Source organism: Hetaerina americana, unplaced genomic scaffold (assembly GCF_022747635.1).
Source record: "Hetaerina americana unplaced genomic scaffold, ioHetAmer1.1.p SCAF_3, whole genome shotgun sequence".
NCBI lineage: Eukaryota > Metazoa > Arthropoda > Insecta > Odonata > Calopterygidae > Hetaerina > Hetaerina americana.
Genome location: NW_027286874.1, coordinates 48,089,455 through 48,110,805, shown reverse-complemented (window position 1 = coordinate 48,110,805; position 21,351 = coordinate 48,089,455). Strand labels below are relative to the sequence as shown.

Sequence of the window (21,351 nt, the reverse complement as noted above, 5' to 3'; positions counted from 1 at the left end):
AAATCTTATTTGTTAACTTAAAAAGGAAAGGGTATCTTTCAGGGTGATAAGTGGCCTGGGAAAAGGTGGGTTTGTTCCCTGGAAAAAAGTGTTATTTTTATGATAAAGTATGAGGTATGAGTGAAGTAAATAAAACTCTCCTCTCTTCTCCACATCCCTACCCCACTCTAGTGAAGATGAGATGATACATTGAAACCTGGTCATAGCATCAAACTTATTTAGTGGAAAATTGCTACTATCCATTTTTTATGCTCATATTCTACCATGTCACATCTGAAACTACTCAATTTGTTTATCAGATTAGTTGCAGTTCATGGCACTGTTCAAATTATTGCAGAAGATGTCTTTTTATTTATGTTATCAGAATTCAAGGAGTTAAGCATTCAAATCCATCATTGATGTTTCAGTAAGCATTTAGTTAACCTACCAAAATTGAATACCTAAACAAGCATATGTTAGACAATTCTATAATTTGTTGAAGTGCATCAACTTTCGAAAAATCTTCTGCAAAATCCTTCTCAAATGTGTTCTGATTGAGCTGCCAAAAATACCTAGTTCAAAAATTATTGGATTGAATGCTGAACGTGCAAAGAATACAGGGAGGAGGGGACAACAAATTGTGGAGTTATGAAAAAAATAGCAAAATATCCATTTTTCTTGGAATATCTTAGAATTCACCTTGAAAAGATCAAGTTAATATGTTCCAAAGGTTTTCTTGTCTGTTTTTGGTATATTAGAAAAGCATTTGATTACACAAGTACAATGAAACTGTCACCAATATAACGAGAGATGAAGTAAGTTATGACCTTATTCTCACAATTTGAACATACTGGAGTAGCACTGCTGTGATTTCCTGTTAAAATTACTTTGAGAGTTCAATGTCTCAAAATTCCTTGCCTCTTGTGTTGCTTAAGTTCTCCATAAATTAGAACTTTAAGTGTCTTTTGAGGCATACAGTAAATTTCCATTACCTTAATGTGCACTGTAAATACAATGGTGTACTGATTAGGAAATGGTACATGGCTAATACAGGGTCGTCAGGTATGTTATATATTTTGCAAGAGGGTAAAGAATGTGCATCACTTGTTTGGATAGAAAGAGAATTCATGGCAGCCGAGTGTCGGACTATGTAAAAGCTACCCACTCACCATCACCACAAAATGTTAAGAATTCTACCGGTAAAGAATACGGAAATGTGCCATGGCATGATGAGCATTATTTAGATGATTTGATGTTGAGAACTCAAATGTAGAATGCCAAAACTGCCTGTCTGGTACTATCTACCATTCATGTAGGTGTGCCGTAAAATTTGGTAAAAAAAAAGGCGCCATTGATATGTTGCATAGTCCAGGATCCAAATTTGGTACCTTTCAATGGCTGGTTCACTTTGATTCATCAAAGCTATCTTGCTGTGATTTCAGTATAAGTTAATATTTAAGCTACTATTTTTAACCCATTTGATACATATGTTATTTTAAATGGTTAATAAATTCTTGCAAGGCTTGCTGTAGCTGCCCTTCGGTTTCAACTGTGTCTTATTAAAACTATAGATTCCAATAATTTGTCTGAATCCTGATTTCTTAGATTTATTTTTTTCGAGGAAGTTAGTGTTTATGCTTAAACGCTACAATCTGTGTTAAAATGCAGCATATTATTTGTAGAATAATATGTTCATTCTGTTAATTTGCATGCAGCTTGGCACCTTTAGGTTATAGTCTTGCCAGATTGATGGCACCGACATGGAGGATTATGGCGTCTTTGTAGTTTGTTTCGAATAAAAAATTGCTTGTTTTACATCTTCTCTTTGTGGAAGAGATCTTGTGCAATAATAAATGGACTTGATTAAAAAGCCATCATCCTATGCCATAAAACTCCTTCAGTATTAATCAGAATACTGACTACATTTTATATACAGGTATTAATTAATGGTTTCACGGTATATGTAATTTTATGTTTATTCTGTACTCTAGTATCTGAATTTGCCTACATTATTCACAATTTTAAATAATTTTATTTCACAGCAAAAGCATCATGAAGTTGTTTCTGGACCTTCAGTGGGTGCATCTCCTCCCACGTCCTCAGCTGGGACCACAGCTGGTGCAACTGTGGCTCGGCTAAGCTATGCTCAAGTTGCTCAGAGCCACCGTGAAAAGGCAGAGAAAATGAGTGAGCAGAAAGAGAAGAATGCTGGATTAGAAGAAAATGAGAAATGTGCTGATGTGTCTAGGAAAGAAGGGAGCCTTACAAATAATTCTCAATCTGGTTCAAGGCCTCATGAGAAAGCCAATAATACTTCTTTTTCTCGTCATGGTGATTACAGGGGTAAGAATATTTTATACAAAACTGTCGGGACTTGATTATGCCTAAATTGGCTGTATTCAATATTCTATCAAACTTTGTCTAAAAGACATAATTAATGTTGGTGTTCAATGTCAGAATGTGAGGAATTTTCCTCCAACGTAGATTTGCTCTCTCTTCTGACAAACTGTGCTTTAATTATTTGAGCATGTAATTAATGTCTTTTCCTTCTAATGAGAACAAATTAGGTGAATTCATTAAACATTGATAATGGCAATTGTAATTTTTGCACTTGCATCATTTTGAAATAAAACAGCAGGAATAAATGAGTAGTACTTTGTAGAATTGAAAGAATGGTTCAGCATAGTTTCAATAGCTACATAATTGTATTTTATCAGGTTGAATGCAGTTGACAGAATTAACAATGTGGAAAGATAAAATAATTATTTGATAGTTACTTCAGCACAACCTTTGTACACTATCAGCAGCAAAATATTGAAGGAACGTAATAAGTCATAAAGGCATATTTCTACCCCTAAGTTAGGATTCCCGTGTGTTGATTTCAACTTGTCATAAAGTTTAACCTTAGATGGCACATTTTATTGACATTTATTTTATGTTCAGAATTCCAGATCATTAAAAAATGTGTTAACCAGAGCCCAGTTTAGGTATAAATAAAAACTCCAAACCACAATTCTGGTTATCTTTCTGTTGTAACTAGGATTTTATTTAGGTTAACTCTTACAGTTCGATAAGTATTTAAATTATATACCATGAATGTTTATCATACATGGGTGAACATTCAGCAGAAACTGTTGAATTAATTATGTGAGGAAACAGTAGTGAAAATGTTGTTACAAAAATTTTGGAAAAACGTTATCTTATAAAAACCTGTAAAATACCTGAAATCACAAATCATCTAGAAACAGAAATATTTTAAACCCAAGACCATATAATTGCTGGCCTTAAGTAAAATATATTCAAAACCTTCAGCCAGAGATTTATGTTTCAATTTATGATTATTATTGTTTGGTAGTTAAACTAAGTAGGTCTTGGTTAAAGATAGTGTATGCATTCTACATTTCTTAACCTTTTCTAGGAGACAGAACCTCGCATCCTAACAGTCCAATAAACTATTCTTTTATTCTCTCTCCAATTATTCAAACATCTTTATGCTTTTCATACCGTTCTCTTACTTGCCTGGCATCCTCCTATCTATCATTATCTTAAGCATTTTATCACCAATCAAAGCAAGCTGCATCCATCTTTTGTCTCCTCTCCCTAAGTTACTTGTGTTTATTTGGTTTTCATTTGTGGCTTAGTAGTTCCATTTGTGGTTTTCGATAAACCTTTCTTGATATGTTCCAATTTTTCTTCTTTTGTACCAGTCTCTCTGTCTGTGCTCATTTTAGCTACTGCCTCCTGTCATTCTTTTCATTTGTCTCAGTTATAATGGTCCATTTCTTCATCTTGTCTTCCCTGTTTTATCCTTTTGTATCTTAAGTTACACTTTTGTTTCTAAATTATGATCTGAATTGAATTTGGTCCTAGAAGACTCAGGTTACACTTTTTAAATCTGTTTGAACATACTAGTCCAACTGGTATCTCTTTAAATTCTCAGCAATTTTTCACGTGTATCCGTCTATTTTAGTGTTTAAACCAGGTGTTTGTAATGATTTCATTTTTCTCCTGCAGAACTCGGATGGCTTTTTCCTTATAGTCATTCCTTGTTCCTTTGCCATATCCCCTTAGAAATTCTTTTTGGATATTCCACTGAGTAAGTCTTCATTCTGTTATATGTTTGGCTCAGGCTTCATCTTCCCATCAAGAGTTGACCTGAAGATGATGTTCTAATTAAACATCGAAACTTTGGCCAGAATGGAGACTCATTAAATAGAAGACTTGGGAGAAATTTTTATATGTAAAAGAGGGGAAAGTCACCAGATTCTACTTCGTATCTCCTTAATTTACTCTGCACTCTCCCTTCTCATTATTCCATTTAGTATTAAATACTTTTATCCACCCAATGGGTATTTATTGGCATTTCATATTGTTACTTATTGGCATATTTCATTGGTTCAACTATTACTGCTGTTAGTAGTATTCTGTCACTTACCTACAATTATGTTGACCATAATTTTAATACCACTGCCCCATCTAGCAGGGTCTCTTCTCCACAGATAATTACCCTTTATTTTTTGCTTGTTTCTCTGCTCACACAGCTCTAAAATATTTATTTCCTCCTACCATTTTCTAAAATATTTTCTAATTTCCCTCCCGCTGACATGGTCCTAAAACAACAATGCCCTATTCTAATTGATTCAGTCACCTGCTATTTATTTTTGTCTGCTACTGCTGCTTGTTCAACTTAGCAAGGATTTGATTTGATGATGAGCCTTGCATCTCCTATTGCTGACCACAACACACTGCCCCTTAGGCTGGGTTCAGTAGTTGCGAGGACAGATACTGATACTTACGTTTATTTTAAGGTCATGGGATAAATAATTGAAGTATCCCTTTGTCTTCATCAGTAGTGTTTTTAATGTGACCCTATCACTAGCACAATGGATAACTTTAGTAATCAACCTAAGAAATGATTTGATATGTGAGAATAGAACATACCTAGTATTAAACCCAATGGCATATGGAATTCACAGATCAGGGTAAGGGGACCTGTTCTCTTTCCCATGCCACATGTGGTTTTTCAGGAAGATCTAACCCCTGAAAAATCAAACAAGCTTGGGTGAAGCTGAGGGTGCCTAGGAAACCAACCCAGGTCCTCCAATTAGTAGCCCTCTATCTCTGGACTTCTTCATCCACTGCAGATAATGACTATCAGAATAGTCCAATTAAATCATTGAAATTGATTTGTTGTGCTTGTAAATACAGTGTTTGGTTGTAGGATATTAAAAATAATATATATTCCTCACTTAATATTGATCATTTCAGACTACCGTGATGGAGGTGGCTCTTCAGTTAGACTGAGTAGTGGTGGCCGTGGTGGTGGAAGTGGTCCACGTCCTGTACAGTTTGGCAGGGATCAGCGACAGCATCATGGTGGTGGAGGTAGTTACCATCACCATAGGGGACAAGGTGGTTCAAGTGCAGAAGGGAGCAGTAACACGGGTCGTGCATCACGGTTTAGGGAGCATGTGCCCCAGCCTAGGTCTCCAAAATAGGTGACCAGGAATGCTGTGTGCATTGGCTGTTTGTTTGAATTAAGTGGGAGGAACTCTAGGTGTATGTGTGGAATTGTCCTTCCTACCATTTGTGGCTAAGCTGAGGCTAAATATATCGCTGCAGAAGAGGATGAGCAGGCTAGAATGTTGGTTTCATTTGCTCTGAAAGTTTGATTCGAGCTCCTCCACTGCCTTATATTGAGAAGATGCAGTCGGATGCAGGATAAACAAAGAAGCCTGCCAATTTAAACATCCTCTTCTTTTGCCTTGCTTCCATCTGTAATACCAGAGTTGCAATCTTCATTCTTGCTACTGAAGTGTGAAATATGCAATGGTAGCTCGTGTGGTGAGAAGGCAATTAAACTTTGGGGGGCAGAGTCACCAGTTGAATGCAATTGCCACTGAAATTTGCTGCCTCAGCGTCTCTGCAAGGAAGATTTAGAAGTCTCTTGCATGCGTTTGTGATATATGCTACATGCGCATGAAATATTTTCTTTTTGATGTGCTTATGAGCACATGTACCCATTATGCAATTTTATCAAGTCGGTTGCCTCTTGAGAAAAAATGAGGGTAATTTGCAGTTGGGCCATGCTATACGAATTAATGATTATTTTGTGAAGGACTGTTTCAATCGTGATACATGAAATATATAAATATATATATTTTTTTCCAGTGGGGTTGGAGGAGGAATAGATGTATTTAAAGGCTAAATGTCAGTTTGAAATGTAGGTATGGTTTGATTGGTCATGGGTGAAAAGAGGTTGTTTCCTTAATAGATAGGAGATGTTTTTAATCCCCTTTCAGTCCTCCACCAACCTCAGTGACTTAGTTTGTGTTTGTCTCCCCTGGTTTTTTGTTGTGTATAGGCATTTTGATGGCTTACTGTTGGCCATCAGTTTGTTGAGCTAGCCTGTTTGGATTGATGCCAGACAGTAGTTGATCTGGCAGTTCTTGGCGTTCAAAACACCACTGCTATCTTGTCTGTCAAAAAAGTTGAAGACCAAGATGCAAAATGTATATAACACTATATATAAAGTGCAGCTGGTGCGGAGGTTGTGTTTGTGATAAAGGCAGCAACATGCTGGCGATTAATTGGCCAATTTCTTGTAAAAATACTAAATACTAGGCTTTTGTATTAATTATATCAAGAGGAAAAACCACAAATTATATTGTTATTGGAGTTTCCTTCCAAATGTAGTGGAATTATCTTGGGAAGTATGATTGCCAAAAACACTGCTGAGAGGATTTGTTTTCATATTTATAGGGTGAAGCATGAGGTTGTAATATACCTAATATTAAGGAGCAAGTCATTAGATTAACTGATGTGATGCTTGATTATAAGTGTTCTTTAAGGGCACTAGGGGATGGAGATTGACTTGGGAGTGGTATACTCCCTCATGTGGTGCTTTTTTAATCACCTTAGACGTATCAAACATATTCTTTCTCCAAGTATATTCTTTCCGATCATGTCTCAATTCACTTCGTTCATTTCATAAAGTTTGAAAAGGAAGCGTTAAAGGTATGTTATAAAAGATGTTTATTTCAAGTCAATTTTTTTAAACTTCATTTGGCATTCGGTGCCTGATAGAAAATATTTTGAATGTTGTCGGAAGCATTTTTATTATGTTCTGCTTAACTTAGATTGATGCTTGGTGGATCTGCTATCTCTACATGGAAAGGAGCTTATCAACCATAAAATTATGCACACTCAACCTATTTAATCAATTATAAAATATGCATATATATACACTCATAGTAATGCCACTGTGAGGTCCACACAGTAGGAGAAAATATTTTGATTCCTTGAGATTAGTGGTGGTGAAGTATGCCTTCGGAAGGTAGCTTCACTGCTCTAAGTGTGTTAGGAGGTTGAGAAGGCTTGATGACCTTCTTGGTATCAGAAAACATATTTTTTTGTGATGTGTAGGATACTTTTTTGCAGTATAGCCAAGACCTTGTGCTTTTGAGGTTCCTTGATTTCTTCCTATTGTTGACGTGATGGTGGTCGTAGTGCTAATTTGTTACTCTTTTAATTGTGAGAGTACTGAGGAGAAAGAATGCAGTAATTCATCATAGTAGAAGCAAATTTGTGAGTTACAGTTATATGAAACAAATTTGGTGTGATTTTAAAAGTGTGATAAGAAGACTAATAAGGCCGTGTGAAACGTCCTAGGATTGTTTGGAGGGGTAACTTGTGCTTTTTTTATTTGGAGAGCAACAATAATACATTGGCTGTTAACGTGTTTGGGAAATGGAAGAAAATAGGGCCTGTCTTGATAGATGTAAGAAAATTACAGTGAAAAGTTAATCATTAATACAACTTCTCTAAAAATCTGTATGCATGTGTGTGTATGCAGTAACTGTGATAGCACATACTGAAATTAAACTATTGGTGTGTAATATCAGGGATAGTATTTGCATAAATATTATGTAGGCAATGTTGGAAAGTTTTGAGTTGTGATCTTGTACTGATGTCCATGAAAAGTAAAAAAAATATTTTGCCTAAATGAGAAGTTTTGGTTGTTGGTTAGTGAATCCTGGGCTACCTTTCCACATCTGCCCTTACAGTTTTAATTCTCTAATTACATAAACCCAAATGTTTGAGGAGGCAGCCTTTGAGGTGCTTATTTGATCACAGGGAGCATAAGGAGTAAAAGGAGCATTGTTGCATAGAAAACGTTTTGTTGAAATTTCCTTTTATCATGGGGTAATATCTTATATTTTTCTCTGACAAAAATATTTGCTAATGCTTGCCGATGCCAATTAGTTACTAGGATATTTTTTTCACATAAATAGATTTTATTATCAGGGGAAACGCTGGCATTTTACTTTGCTCAGCCTCCAGTGGCCTTCTAAACTTAAACTTTTTGCTGGCACCTCTTTGCTCCCTGTTGTGATGTTATCTCCTGCTCTGCTGGTGGCAGTGAATATATGGTGAAATCTATTTGAAGTCATTTATTTCAAAAAGGAGGGGTTTTTTTATGGCAACATTTGACGATCTCTAAAAGTTTGCTAGGTTTTGTGGTTTCCTGTTAGATTGGTGCTGGCATCACCATATGACGGTTTTGTACATTTTTTGTTGTAGAACGAATGCTTGAATGTGTGAAGCGACTGGATTTGAGCAAATTGTATGCATGTTTATGTATAAATGTGAGTATTGCAGCAGTATCCTTTTTCATTGTACAAAGTATCTCCACTAACAAGAGTTATTTTTGACAAAATGTACAGGTTGCGAATGTTATAATTTCTGTTTGTAAAGACTTTGTATTGCTTTTCAAATTACGAAAGAGGTATGTTCTGCTGTTTAATTTTGAGAGTGAACAAGTTGGCTATGGATATGCTAGAGAGTACATAAGTTTTATGAATAACAGTTGGAAACCATTAGGCCCTGAATGAGGGATGGTCAAGTTATCTGCTAGGTTAAATTTTAGTCAAAATAATTTATCTTCAAGTACATTTAATATTAATTCTCTTCAGGGGTGTCAAATCTAATGTCTACCATCATGATGGCTTTTTGTTGGATGAGGTTTGCTCTCATGTATGAGATAAAGACAGCAGAATTGTAGTAGCCAATGTGTGTCAGTCATATGATAATCTTCATTCTGTAATGCCAGTGAAGTTACGTCTCCCATATGTTTCCATTCCAGGATATTAAGTTTCCATATGACAGTCGGAAGAATGACTTATTTATACTTCAATGCTTCTTAGCATTGTAGAGCAAAGTTGCCCTGAATTTGTCTTACATGGTTCTTTTTTCCTTAATTGTGATTTTCACAAACTGGAAATGATTGATCAATTTTATATTTTTAATGTTCATTATAATATGGGATAAAGATAGGTATCTGCATTGAATGTTTATCATATCCTAACTGAATAATGACACTGTAAATTGACACCCCTGAACCTAATTTTTCTTCATTGGGAGGTGTTCATATCACTTTATATTTATGTATTCTAAATTTGATTTATTCAACAGGGTGGCATTGAAATGGCTTGCTTTTTCTCTTTTGTTATACTTTTATGTAAATATGGTTGAATTAATTTAAAAATTATTGCAAGTGCTCAATAGTATCTTTCTTGCTGATCACAATTGTGAGGTGGACGTTTTTAAAGACTGCAAGTTCTGTAGTGTTGAGGACTTGTCTATTGTGTAGTTCAGTGGTTGGGCTGCATTTAAACAAGCCCTATATTCCATGTCAACATATTTGTTATGCCTTCATCAATATTATCAGAGTTATGTACTCTGCAAACATACTGACATAAATGACATTTGTATGGCTCATTTAAGATTGGTAACCCATGTGGGTGACTGTGATTGGTGAGTAAGAGACAGATATGAGATAACCACTAATTGTTCCAATTTTAAAACAACTGCAGGGAAGTTTTGATCAAGAATTGTAATCCTACTCTGTCACTTAGTCATCTGAATTCTATCTATTCAAGTGGCATTTGTTAAAATCTCTGTGAAACTGCTGGGAATGTGCATGGTTAATTATTTTTTAATTATTAAATTGGATATCACTTGTTACCATTGGCAAAATTTCTTCATCATGCTCAAATTCAACCAATATCTTGACCATTTGAAGCTTATAAAATCAGGAGAATAATAATTGTGCTTCCATTTGCAATCAGTGCTTCAAATAGTTCAGCTGAGAGCCAAGAGCTCATTTTAAACTTAAAAAAGTTTCATTTGAGTGAAATTCATTAATTGGGTTGCTGGAACAAACATGTTCCCAGCATTTCTGTGAACACTGCTATGAGCATCTCTGTGAAAAAGTTTTTGAGTGGATGTAATTGTATGACATGGTCCAAATTAAATCAAGTTGTTCCTAGTTTTCGCCAGCAATCCATTCCAATGAACTGAAGTAAATTTTGGAATGGAGTGATTTATCCTTCATTTGCTGTACTTTTCCAGATTTGGCGCTGTCATAGTTAACCAATTGAAGTGCTCAGTGTGTATTATAACACATGTGGTGTGCAAATATTTTAAAAACATAATTTCCCTCAGCATTGTCTTTTTCAAAGGCAAGCCTCACTCCATGTTGTAGCCATTGCTGTAGGTGGGTTTTTAAAATGGGCACAAAATTTTCTGCCTACAATGTTATTATTAAACAATATAAAAATTGTGATTTGTGTGTATGCCTGCATAAAGAGTTTTGAAGGAATATTCACCTTGTCTCATGTGCTGAATTGTTCATCGGAATGGCAGGTGTATTATTTATACTATTTAATCTTATTTTTACACAATATTTCAGTCTCAGTACTGATGACTTGAGAGGGGATTTTGTGTTCAATAAATATGGTAAATCTGCTTATAAGAGAAAAAAAAAGGATAAGCTTTATCTTTAATGGTGTTCTTTATGAAGGGGTGGGCCAATTCTGTACAGCTGAATGACCACAAAATACAGTAAGAGTATTAAATGACATCAAACTCTCATTTCTTCAAACCCTGATGGGGTAAGCATTTGGAATTTCATTGTAGTCCAATTGCACTAATAGAAATATCACTTTTTGGCTTCATTTGTAACGAAGTGAAAAGCTAGTTTGTCTATCTTAGATTTGTGATGTTTGAAAGAAGTAATTGTTTGGGTAGTGAGTTGAAAAAGTTTTTATAGCCAAAGTCACTATTCGGTTTGAATTATAGAAATGGAATGTAGGAAGGGAAAGTATGGTCTTGTTACTCTGGAATAAAAAATTTTTCAAGTCTGTTTACAGTTTAAATCATCATGCATTGTGAGCTAATGCCTCATAATTTCTGTGGTGCTTCATTGAAATATAAGCAGTCAAAACGTATATGGTGTGACGTATTGGTTGTAGCATTGTAATACACTGATGATAAAGTTAACCTTCTGATGCACGAATTCCATAACAGACTTAACACTTTTAAAGCTTCATGCCGTGAAGCGTACAAATAAGAATTCTTTTTTCTAAGTCTCATTTTCAGTATGAAGGTATACTGGTAATTGAATGTTGGGCCTGGGCTGTGGAGTACTCGAGCAGATAGTACAAAATGTAGTTCTTGCTTTCCATGGCGTAACCGAAATGGAATCTTGATCAATTAATACTGCACCAAGAATTTATTTGGAAAAGAAAACAACCTGTAATTAAACTTATTCAGGTGGCTTTAAAAACTGCTGAAATCCTTCTTGTGTGTTCACAAACAATGTTTTCAAAGTGATTTGATTGTGAGAACACAATAGCTCACAATCTTTGTATGCAGTCATATTTGGGAGGAAATTTGGTGTACATAGAAATGCAATTAGCATTGACAGTGGCATCATGGTGAAATATTTGTTGGCAGGAAATATTTATTTCAGAAGTGTTGCTATATTGAAAATTTTATTATTCTACAGCGGTATAGTTAAGTGAAGGTACAAGCTATCTTCACTGAGGTTGAGTAATTATGAGACCTAAAGAAAGGCATTTCATTTTCAGCTTGTGTGTCGGTGAGCATTTTAAGAGGTCAGGCAAGAATAAAAAAAGTAAACCTCATTGAAGTGAGAAAGTGCATGAGCTATAGTGATGGCTAAAATTCACTCGGTAGTTCGATCAAACTTGGTGAAAGCTAATTTTGATTCAACGTTTCCGAATTGTTGATGGAACTGCTTCATAGTAATCATAGCAGTCCAGAAGATATTTTTGGTTGGAGTGCCTATAAGTATAAAAAACTAGTTTTACAGCTGTGCTGTGTTTAGATGTAGAATGCTTGCCTTTTAAATTTAGAAAAAAGGCTAGGGGTATATTTATAATGGGATCTGTTGTTTTATGTTGAATGAAAAGTAGAAAAGACTTGACAGCATCATTTGATACAGGAGTAAAATACTTTAAACCCAGAATGCACATAGGGTCACTGGATATCAAAACCAAGGATTGCCTTTGAGACTAAGATGGTTTTTGTCTTTATTATTGTATCATAAAATACATTAGTTTTGTTTAATATATTTGAACTCCTCCACCATAATGTGGGCAACATGAATACGGCACCGTAATTCAATACATTAATAATAATCAAGCTTAATTTTCATGTCTTTGCGCTTTAATAAACTGCAGCATTTGGAGATTTTCGTCTAGATTTGCATCTGGTCCTAAGAAACGAAACAAAAAAAGTACTAAGGTGAGGAAAACGTCTGCTTTGCCAGGAACTCGTGCGCCGCCAGCGGCAGATATCTCTATAGTAGATAAACAAGTATGACTATCGCAACCCGTGAAGTCGTACTTGACAAGTTGCGAATCAGGTACCTGATGATTGTGTTCTCTTGACAATATTTACAACACTAAATTGTTAAACACAAACGCCAACATGGCTTTATTAGTCAATTTCCATTTAAATCATAATGTGCCAGTTTCAAGTTGCCGTATCAGTAGGAAGATTATTTAATTGGTAAGATAACTTCGTGGCTCTTGTGCTTGATCGGAGACTGATTAAACTTAAAACTGGTACAGATGTATTTCTTTCACAGAAAGTGTTCAGGAAATTGAAGTGTGAAGATGAATCAGTTTATTACTCCTATTCTACTGGGCTACGTGGATCGGTATATCAAGAACTTTCAGCCAAATGATTGGCAGGTAATATCATTTTTTCGTAGGTTGATTTTCTGAACGTTTCGATTATACCTAACTTGAATATTCTGTTTTCAGGTCTCTTTATGGGAAGGAGATGCAACGTTTAACAATTTAGAACTCCGTCCTGAAGTGCTAGAAGAGGATTTCAAAGTTCCATTCAGCCTTGTTAGTGGTCAAATTTATGAGCTCTTAATACATGTACCGTGGACGAGACTCACATGGGAGCCTGTTGTAATAACCCTAAACACTATCGGTAGGTATCAGGAATAAATATTCATTAATGTTGGTAATTTTTTCTATTCTTCTCATGTTGCTACTTCTCGACTTATTTTTATATTTTAGAATGCATTTTGAAATTACGCAGTGGTCCACCGTCTCCTACCCAGCAGCCCAGAAAGAGGTAATGCAGTTATCCCTGCTTGATTAAACTAACAGTTTCCGTTAGTTAGGGGGTACTTATTATCTTGTTTACTGTGTTTTTTTACCGTTTGAGCATATGCTTAGCGCCAATCAGTATAGCCAATAAGAGAGTTTAATTAAGTGACATGACATTTTTTCTGCCTCTTTTTTGATGCTTTGTCTTCGTGTAACTTTAAACGGTTGTTTTAAATTCTACATCTGTATTGAGAGTTCATTGAGTCTATTTTATTGCAGACAAGATGCAGAGAACCATCCAAGTTATATTCAAGGACTAGTAAGCAAGATTTTAAATAACATAACCGTAGTGTGCAATAACTTGAGCATTAAATACATTGAGGAGGATATCGTGCTGTCTATGCATGTGAAAAATTTGACATTTCAAGCAGTTGACCAGCATTGGCGACCGGCATTCTCAGGTTAGTAGTGAATTTGATAATTTGAAGTTCCTTGTCAGATATTGCTTGCGATTTTTCTTTGGACACAAATGGCTCTGGAAAGCAAGTGAAACTTGGTATTAAAATGCCGGAAATGTAATCACCAATACATAACAAATGGCAGTAAATGAACTAATGCTATGCTATGGTGCCATAAGATACCTGTTTTATTCTTTGTAGTATGTCTAAAAACCTTTTGGCTCCAAAAAACATCTAACAAATCCAGCTGTACTCTGTGTTTTCAGTAAAGTCAGTTAGCAACAATGTAAGAGAACTTGCTATCTTTTGGGGTCTGAAGTCTTCTCCGTAACATAAATACATTATACAGCCTTGGAGGATATATTGAGGAAATGTATTGAAATATGCTCCACTTGATCATGGCAAGTTTGCTTCTTCAGTGTGATGTATATTATATTATCGCATATGTGGTTGTCACATATTTTCGCCTATCACAGTAAAAAATATTTAGAAATAGAAATCATTTCACCGAAGAGAAAAGATTGCCTTATCACAGGTTGCATTATATCAAACTAACGTATCTGTTTTTTGTTATGAATTATGACTGTAGTATGTAATTGAATCGTGATTAAATGACGATTTAAAAGAATAAGTTTATTTCCAAATCTAAATGCAACTAATGCATCATAGCAGTAATAAAATTATACAAAGGTATTGTTTAAATTAAACATGTAAAGGAATAATTTGATCGTAAAATTAATTAATTCGTCAACAACGGCTAGTTGGTTATATTATTTAATCGCAAAATAAATATTTACATCTATTCCACCAGAAATTATTAATTAGCTTGCTGGTATCCCACCAAAACGTAATAAAACAAGCAAAAGTTAAGCTATTGAGAAAAAAAATTACGAAGAAATTGACATTGCGTAGAACCGGGGAATCTCTGCCACAAATGTTCGATACCTTAACCCTGGTTCACATGCCCCTAGGTCTATATGGAAATTTCGATTAAATGCTACGGATTTTGTAGGATGAGTTCACATTGCAATATGACTTGAGCCTTCAGATTATTCTGAAAATCAAAACAGAATTATTGTAGGCATGGCCTGAAGTGTTTATAAAAGCAGCTGTTTTTCTTCTTGGATTATGTTCGAAATCATCCCCGTTTACCGTATTTCCCCATCGATAACGCGCGCGTTATCAATACAAAAATGTTCAAATGATCGAAAAAATGACATTGAGTGTTATTTAATGAAAACTGAAAATATCCAAACATAGACGTATTTTTACGCACATATTATTATTATTATTTGGTAATCTACCGGTTAAGGTAGGTTTTTGGATGGATGTAATTACTAATTAAATAATTTGTGGCCCCTAGCAAAACACAACATCCTACTCTACATCAGGTCCCTCTTCAGCTCTGAGTACTTTCTTCCTCCCTTCATCCCGCCCAACATCCCTATCCTGTTCCTTCCCTTTCCTCGTTTGCCTAACATTCTCCCCTCAATTACATTCTTCAACATCCCACTGCCGGTCAATACCCCCTTCATCCACTTTTCCTGCCTCCATAGAATTTCGCCCATCAAACCCCTCTCTTCACCCACCATACCAAGTACTTCCTAATTTGTTTTCTTCTCTGTCCATTTCACCTTCTCCATCCTTCTCCACACTCACATTTCAAAAGCCTCCAGTCTACGTCTATCCTCCTGTTTCAATGACCACGTTTCCGCACCGTACATAGCTACGCTCCATATCAGAGTCTTTTCTTAACATCCCTACTCAATGTTCCTGTCATCAACTGCCTCCTCCTTGTGAAACCCTCTTTGCCTAGCGCAATTCTTCTCCTTACGTCTTTACTACTTTGACCGTGTTGGTCCAAAACACTTGCGAGATATGTAAACTGTTCTACCTGCTCTAGTTTTTGTCCTCCTATTTTAATGTTAAGCTTAGCCTTTTTCTTTCTAGAAAATCGCATAACCTTTGTTTTTTTAATATTGATTCTCATCCCATACCTGTATCACTGAATTTCCAATTCACTAAGCAATGCTTGCAACCCTTTGGCTGACTGACAAACTAAAGCTTGATCATCAGCAAACCTAACTGATTTTACGAATTCCCTGCCCACTTTCAGTCCTACCTCCAGTTCTTCCCATGCCTCTTTAATCATTTCCTCTGCATAGAGGTTGAACAGTAAGGGTGATAATGGGCAACCCTGCCTTACACCTCTTCCTAACACTGCCCATCCGGACTCCCCGTTCCCCACCCACACATGAGCAGTCTGAGACATGAACAGGTTGCAGATTAGCCTCCTTTCCCTCCAATCTATTCCTATTTTCTGCAATATACTCATTAGTTTTTTCCAATCCACACTATCAAATGCTTTTTTGAAATCTACGAAACAGGCAAGTACCTCCTGCTTGTATTCTATATTCCTCTCAATTAATAATCTCATTACTGCAGTGGCATCCCGCGTACCTCTTCCCTTCCTAAACCCAAAGTGGTCATCCCCTAAGTAATCATTTTCCCTACTCTCTATCCTTCTATTTTTGATCCTGAGAACAACTTTAGCTGCGTGGGATATCAAACTAATTGTCCTGTAGTCCTCACATGATGTAGCCTTTACCTTTTTCGGAATAGGAGCTAAAACTGATCTCACGAAGTCTTCCGGCCAGATTCCTTTCTCATAAATACTATGAATCAGCCCATATAGCCTCTTCCTCCCACATTTACGCGCACACACACACACACACACACACTCATCTATATATAAATAATTTTTACGCGCATACATATATGTTTAGACAGATGCACGGTCTCTATACATGTTCAAGATAACAATGAAGCCCTGGGCTCGTGGTATCAATACAAATTCATGATAACTGTATAGTTCTGGGTGCATACATAAGGTGCACGTTATCGATGGGAAAATACGGTACTTCTGGTGAGGGGACAAAAGATTTATGAGTCATTGTCGAAAAGGATGGCAGGTTAGAATTGAGCTTTGGACAAAATTGATTGTGGTGCTCCTCCTCCTCCCCCCTCAAAACGTTTAAGATTGCTCACACAAATGTTCTCAATTTACATTGGAAGCATTTTGGTGATTGCTCATTGAGACAACCATAGGTTCGTGACATTATAAACAGTTTTTGATGTTTACTTATATTTAATGACTTCTGCTTTTTTAGTGTCTTCTTATGCTCTGAGACATAAATATTCATGCATGATTTTATTCTGCCGTCAAATTTTATGCAGCTACCTTCGTTTTATGCTGTCTGTGGAAACCCAAAATGATCGTGTATAATTTTCTCAATAAGCAGTGAACCATCACTTTTTCATCTTATAATGGAATTTTGCTTAATGTTTTAGGTTTAGTTCTAGGGTTGAGCCAATGATGCAGGTTAATAATGATACCAAGACCAATAGCTGACCTAACTGTTCTCCTTTGAGCCACTTTAACTGTTTTGAGCCTCACTTTTTGACACAAGTTATGAAGTTTTGAAAGTTCACGTAATTACAGGCAGCAGACATATTTTGCTAGAAATTCTTTTGTGGTCCAGATTTTTTCCCTTTGGATGCCGACTCTGTTATGTGGAAGTGTGAAGGGAAAAGTAAAATATGTAAGAAGTATGACATTTTCTTTGTCGGGGTCCAAATCTGGACCATAGTAGAGCTCATACCAATACTTGGAAATATTTAAGAGGTAATGGCAGTTTTCATGGAAAAGTGAGAGTTTCATTAATGAATTAATGAAGAAAGCAAATAAATACTATGAAAATAGTCATGCTAAATATGCAGTGTTGACCCTATAAACACGAGGAATCATTGCTAGATTAAACTTATTGCAAATAATATGACAATGATGCACACATAACTTTACTTTTAGCATCAAGGGAATCACTCTAGCCTGCTACTTCATCCGGAGGTAGCATAATAGTGCCACAGTAAGATATATGGCTGATTATATTCCTGATATATTAACAAACACCTAAGTTAACATTCCCTGCTTCTTGCCCATGAGATAGCGAGGGTATTGTTGTGTCTGTTTAGATGTATAAAAAATGTACATGATTCCATTAATGGGGTTAGGACTCCGGGCTATTAAGTTTATGAATACCAAATTACAAGCAGGTAATCACCCCTCCTCTGCAAAGTAGTACCTTTGCTTAAGGTTCATATTTGGTTCCAGGAGGTGGTAGAACTGTTTTAGCATTTTTTTTGCTGGATATCACAGTGTTTGGACGCACTACATGCATCATAAGTTAACAGAATTACTCTTAATGCTATGATGAAAAGTCAATAACTCAGATAAATTCTGGCTCCTTTAGAGATGAACCTTGTTTTTATATATACTTGGTTTGTGGTATTAAGTTATACTTTTTTTATTTTATTAGTGATATGTTATGATCTTCATTACTATTTTCAGAGATAACTGAGCCTGTGCTAAGGAAGAAAATATCTGTGTCTGACCTAACTGTTTGTTTGGACAAAAGAAATGCATCCGGGAAAATTGAAGCTTATCATGTGAGTTAATATATTGTATAAATATATATTATGTCATTTCACAAGGCATTCTAAATATATTCTCTGAGTAACAAGCAAAATGGGGATCAGGGTAATGTGCTGGCTTCCCACCTCAGAGGGTCTGGGTTCAAATCCCGGCAGCAGATATTTTTTTGTGGTATCCTGATCCCTACTTGAAGTGTTTTATGGAGGGCACTTAGAATGAATATGCCATCTGTCAGATTGGATGTTGTTAAGCTGCAGGCCCCTTGGTGTCTTTTTTCAAGAGTAGGCTAATTCCGATGCCGGGTTTCTCTCCACCCTTCATCCTTTCCTGTCCATCCCTAATGGTGCAAATTACCTCAGATGTCGGTCGCTTCCCTAAAAACTACTACTACAGCAAGCAAAATTATTATTCAATGACTCAATCATTGTAACGTATTAACTAGATCAATATTAGAATTTACAGTCCAATATAAAAGTGAATGTGCAATGCTCAGCTTGCCAGTGACTGAACCAAAGCTGAACTGTGTTAAATTAGTATAGAACTTATATTGATGGCATGTGAGAAAACAGATGTAATAGCTGGAATTGGAGTGTGGGAGGAGAGAGTTTCAGGGGAAGGACTGATGAATAAGAAGAAAAAGTATCGATATCCTTTGTTCAAAATGCTGGTAAAATGAAATTGTGATCTTACCAACACTACATAAATACCCATTGGAGTATGTTTACACAAAAAGAGTTGAATAGAAAGTGCAAGTATTTTCTTTGATATTTTAGCTGGCTTTTATTGTCAGATTCAAAGAATTGTGGGAGATGCCGCCACAGTAACTATTAACGAAGTTATCTGCTAATATGCATTAAAATGCAGACATTTCAAAGTGTATAGATCATTTGTCTTGACCAGGATACAAACCTGGATCCCCCGCTGTCCAGCCAAGTGTTTAAGCCAGTTCATGTGGTACGTGGTCGGTGCAATTAATGCGTGAACTGGTGCAATCTGGTGGCCGTGACTCGGAGTATAGCCCTGCCCATTAGCGGCGCTAGTTTCCTGATACCCAATGAGCCATCTGTACTTGGCGGATCGTTGAGCTGTGTGTTTGGTGCCAGTTGTTTTAGTTTCTGTTGTCCTTGTTTTTACTGTTTGTTGAAAATGAAAATTGACGAAATCACGGAGCAACGAATCAACATCAAGTTTTTTTGAGAAGTGCGGTAAAAGTTATCAAGAAATTATTGAAATGTTGACAGCTGCTTTCGGTGATAATGCTCTGAAGAAAACATCCGTTTTCAAGTGGGCTAAGCATTTTAAAAATGGCCAACATAACAACACGCCAGGACAACCTTCACTCAGCTGTGTTTATGACAACATTGGTCGTGTGCCATCCCTTGTCCTTACCGATCATTGAAAAACCATCTGAATGACAGCTGATGAACTGAATTTAGGAAAATCAACAGTGCATACCATTTTAACTGAACATGATGGATGGATCCTTCACCATGACAATGCACCTGCACCATTGATTTTTTGCCTATTTCTGGCAAAAAATTCTATCACCATCCTTGATCATCCTCCTTATTCGCCACATCTCGCCTTCTGTGACTTTTTCCCATTCCCAAAATGCAAAAAAGTGATAGGGGACATCACTGGGAAGATGTGGACACAATAAAGCGAGAAACGACGAGACAACTAAAAAGCCTAACTGCTGAGGACTTCCAAGGGTGCTTAAAACAGTGGAAAAGACGATGGAATAAGTACATAGCAACGAATGGAGAGTACTTTCATGGGGACGAAATGGATGTAGACTAAATTTTGTAAAGTTTTTTATGGCCCCAGTTCGCATATTTATTGGACAGACCTTGTATGTACGGTATTTTGTTATAACATCTTGTTCTTGTAAAACCCCCAAAATGTCTGAGTTTAAGAGAATGCCTCAGTAACTTAACTGGCTAAAGCACTCAGCTGTACCAAAAGCCGATAGCACTCAGTGTTGGATGAAGGGATTTTTGCATGAGTGTGTGCGCTGCTGTGGGTCTAATTTTCCATGTTGTTGTTTTGCATGTGGTATTGGTCCTTTTTACCGTGGGTGATCTAGCTCCCCCCGCCACATGCCCTTGCGGCGGCTTGCGGGGTATTATGTAGATGTACATTGAGGGTTCCAGATTTGAATCCCAGTCTATGGGAATGATTTTTACCCTTTGAAAATTCTGCATTGTGTTGTCAGCTTATGACAGAAAATCAGGTAAATGAGTGCGTGTATGTTATTGCATGCAAATTTAAGTAATCATGTTACAAATCATCTTAGGAAGTGTTCTTTAATGAAGGTGAGGATTTTACTTATATAAGTATACAGCTCTTAGAGGTATTGACATTTTCAGACATATCCTCTAAATTATCTTTGCAACATCAGGATTAGCGAGGGAAGTGAAGTGATGATTGCATTTAATTTTCAATATTTTTTTTTAAGATAGATTAAATCAATTTGGTGGTGGAAAGTCACTTATAGCAATTTCAACCTGTCCTGCATGCATCTGACAGAATGATGACTTCTGCATTTGTCTCTGCCCAAGCATTGTGAAACATATGTTTAAAATTTTGCATTAAAATAATTTACTGTTGAATGTGATCAAGCTGTTGTTTTCAATCAGAAAAGGAATAAAAATAGGCTACAGTAAAATTAGTTGGTATTTTGCAATGGTTAATATGTTAAGTATCCAGAATAAATTTTTATTAATTTGTAACCTGCTGTTAACAGTAGTTTTTGGATAGGCGCAGACTTAACTCCTACATTTCTTGGTCTTACCTAACATGACATCTGACAACCAACAATACAATAACTGTTCTTCAAGCCTGCTTACATTCCATGTCCCTTCATTCTGTCCGACATGCCAATCCTTTACATACCCCTACCTAACTTTCCTAATGTCTTCCCATTAATCATAGTCAAACCTCCAACCTATACCTAGCATCTTGCTGCAATTATTTAAGGTTCTCT

General features: G+C 36.1%; 2 protein-coding genes across 2 annotated transcripts in view; both read left to right on the top strand.

The window, feature by feature from the left end:
* Window positions 1-11,130, top strand: part of Larp4B (La-related protein 4B) — a 64,362-nt gene extending 53,232 nt beyond the window's left edge. Inside the window, exons 14-15 of the mRNA XM_071588170.1 lie at window positions 2,022-2,322; window positions 5,248-11,130. Coding sequence (XP_071444271.1) covers window positions 2,022-2,322; window positions 5,248-5,477 — 531 coding nt within the window. The 3' untranslated portion in view covers window positions 5,478-11,130. The remainder of the gene's footprint in view (window positions 1-2,021; window positions 2,323-5,247) is intronic.
* Window positions 11,131-12,706: 1,576 nt separating this feature from the next.
* Window positions 12,707-21,351, top strand: part of LOC139691026 (intermembrane lipid transfer protein VPS13B-like) — a 131,958-nt gene continuing 123,313 nt past the window's right edge. The window contains exons 1-6 of the mRNA XM_071588744.1: window positions 12,707-12,858; window positions 12,938-13,043; window positions 13,116-13,293; window positions 13,383-13,440; window positions 13,695-13,876; window positions 18,282-18,379. Coding sequence (XP_071444845.1) covers window positions 12,966-13,043; window positions 13,116-13,293; window positions 13,383-13,440; window positions 13,695-13,876; window positions 18,282-18,379 — 594 coding nt within the window. The 5' untranslated portion in view covers window positions 12,707-12,858; window positions 12,938-12,965. The remainder of the gene's footprint in view (window positions 12,859-12,937; window positions 13,044-13,115; window positions 13,294-13,382; window positions 13,441-13,694; window positions 13,877-18,281; window positions 18,380-21,351) is intronic.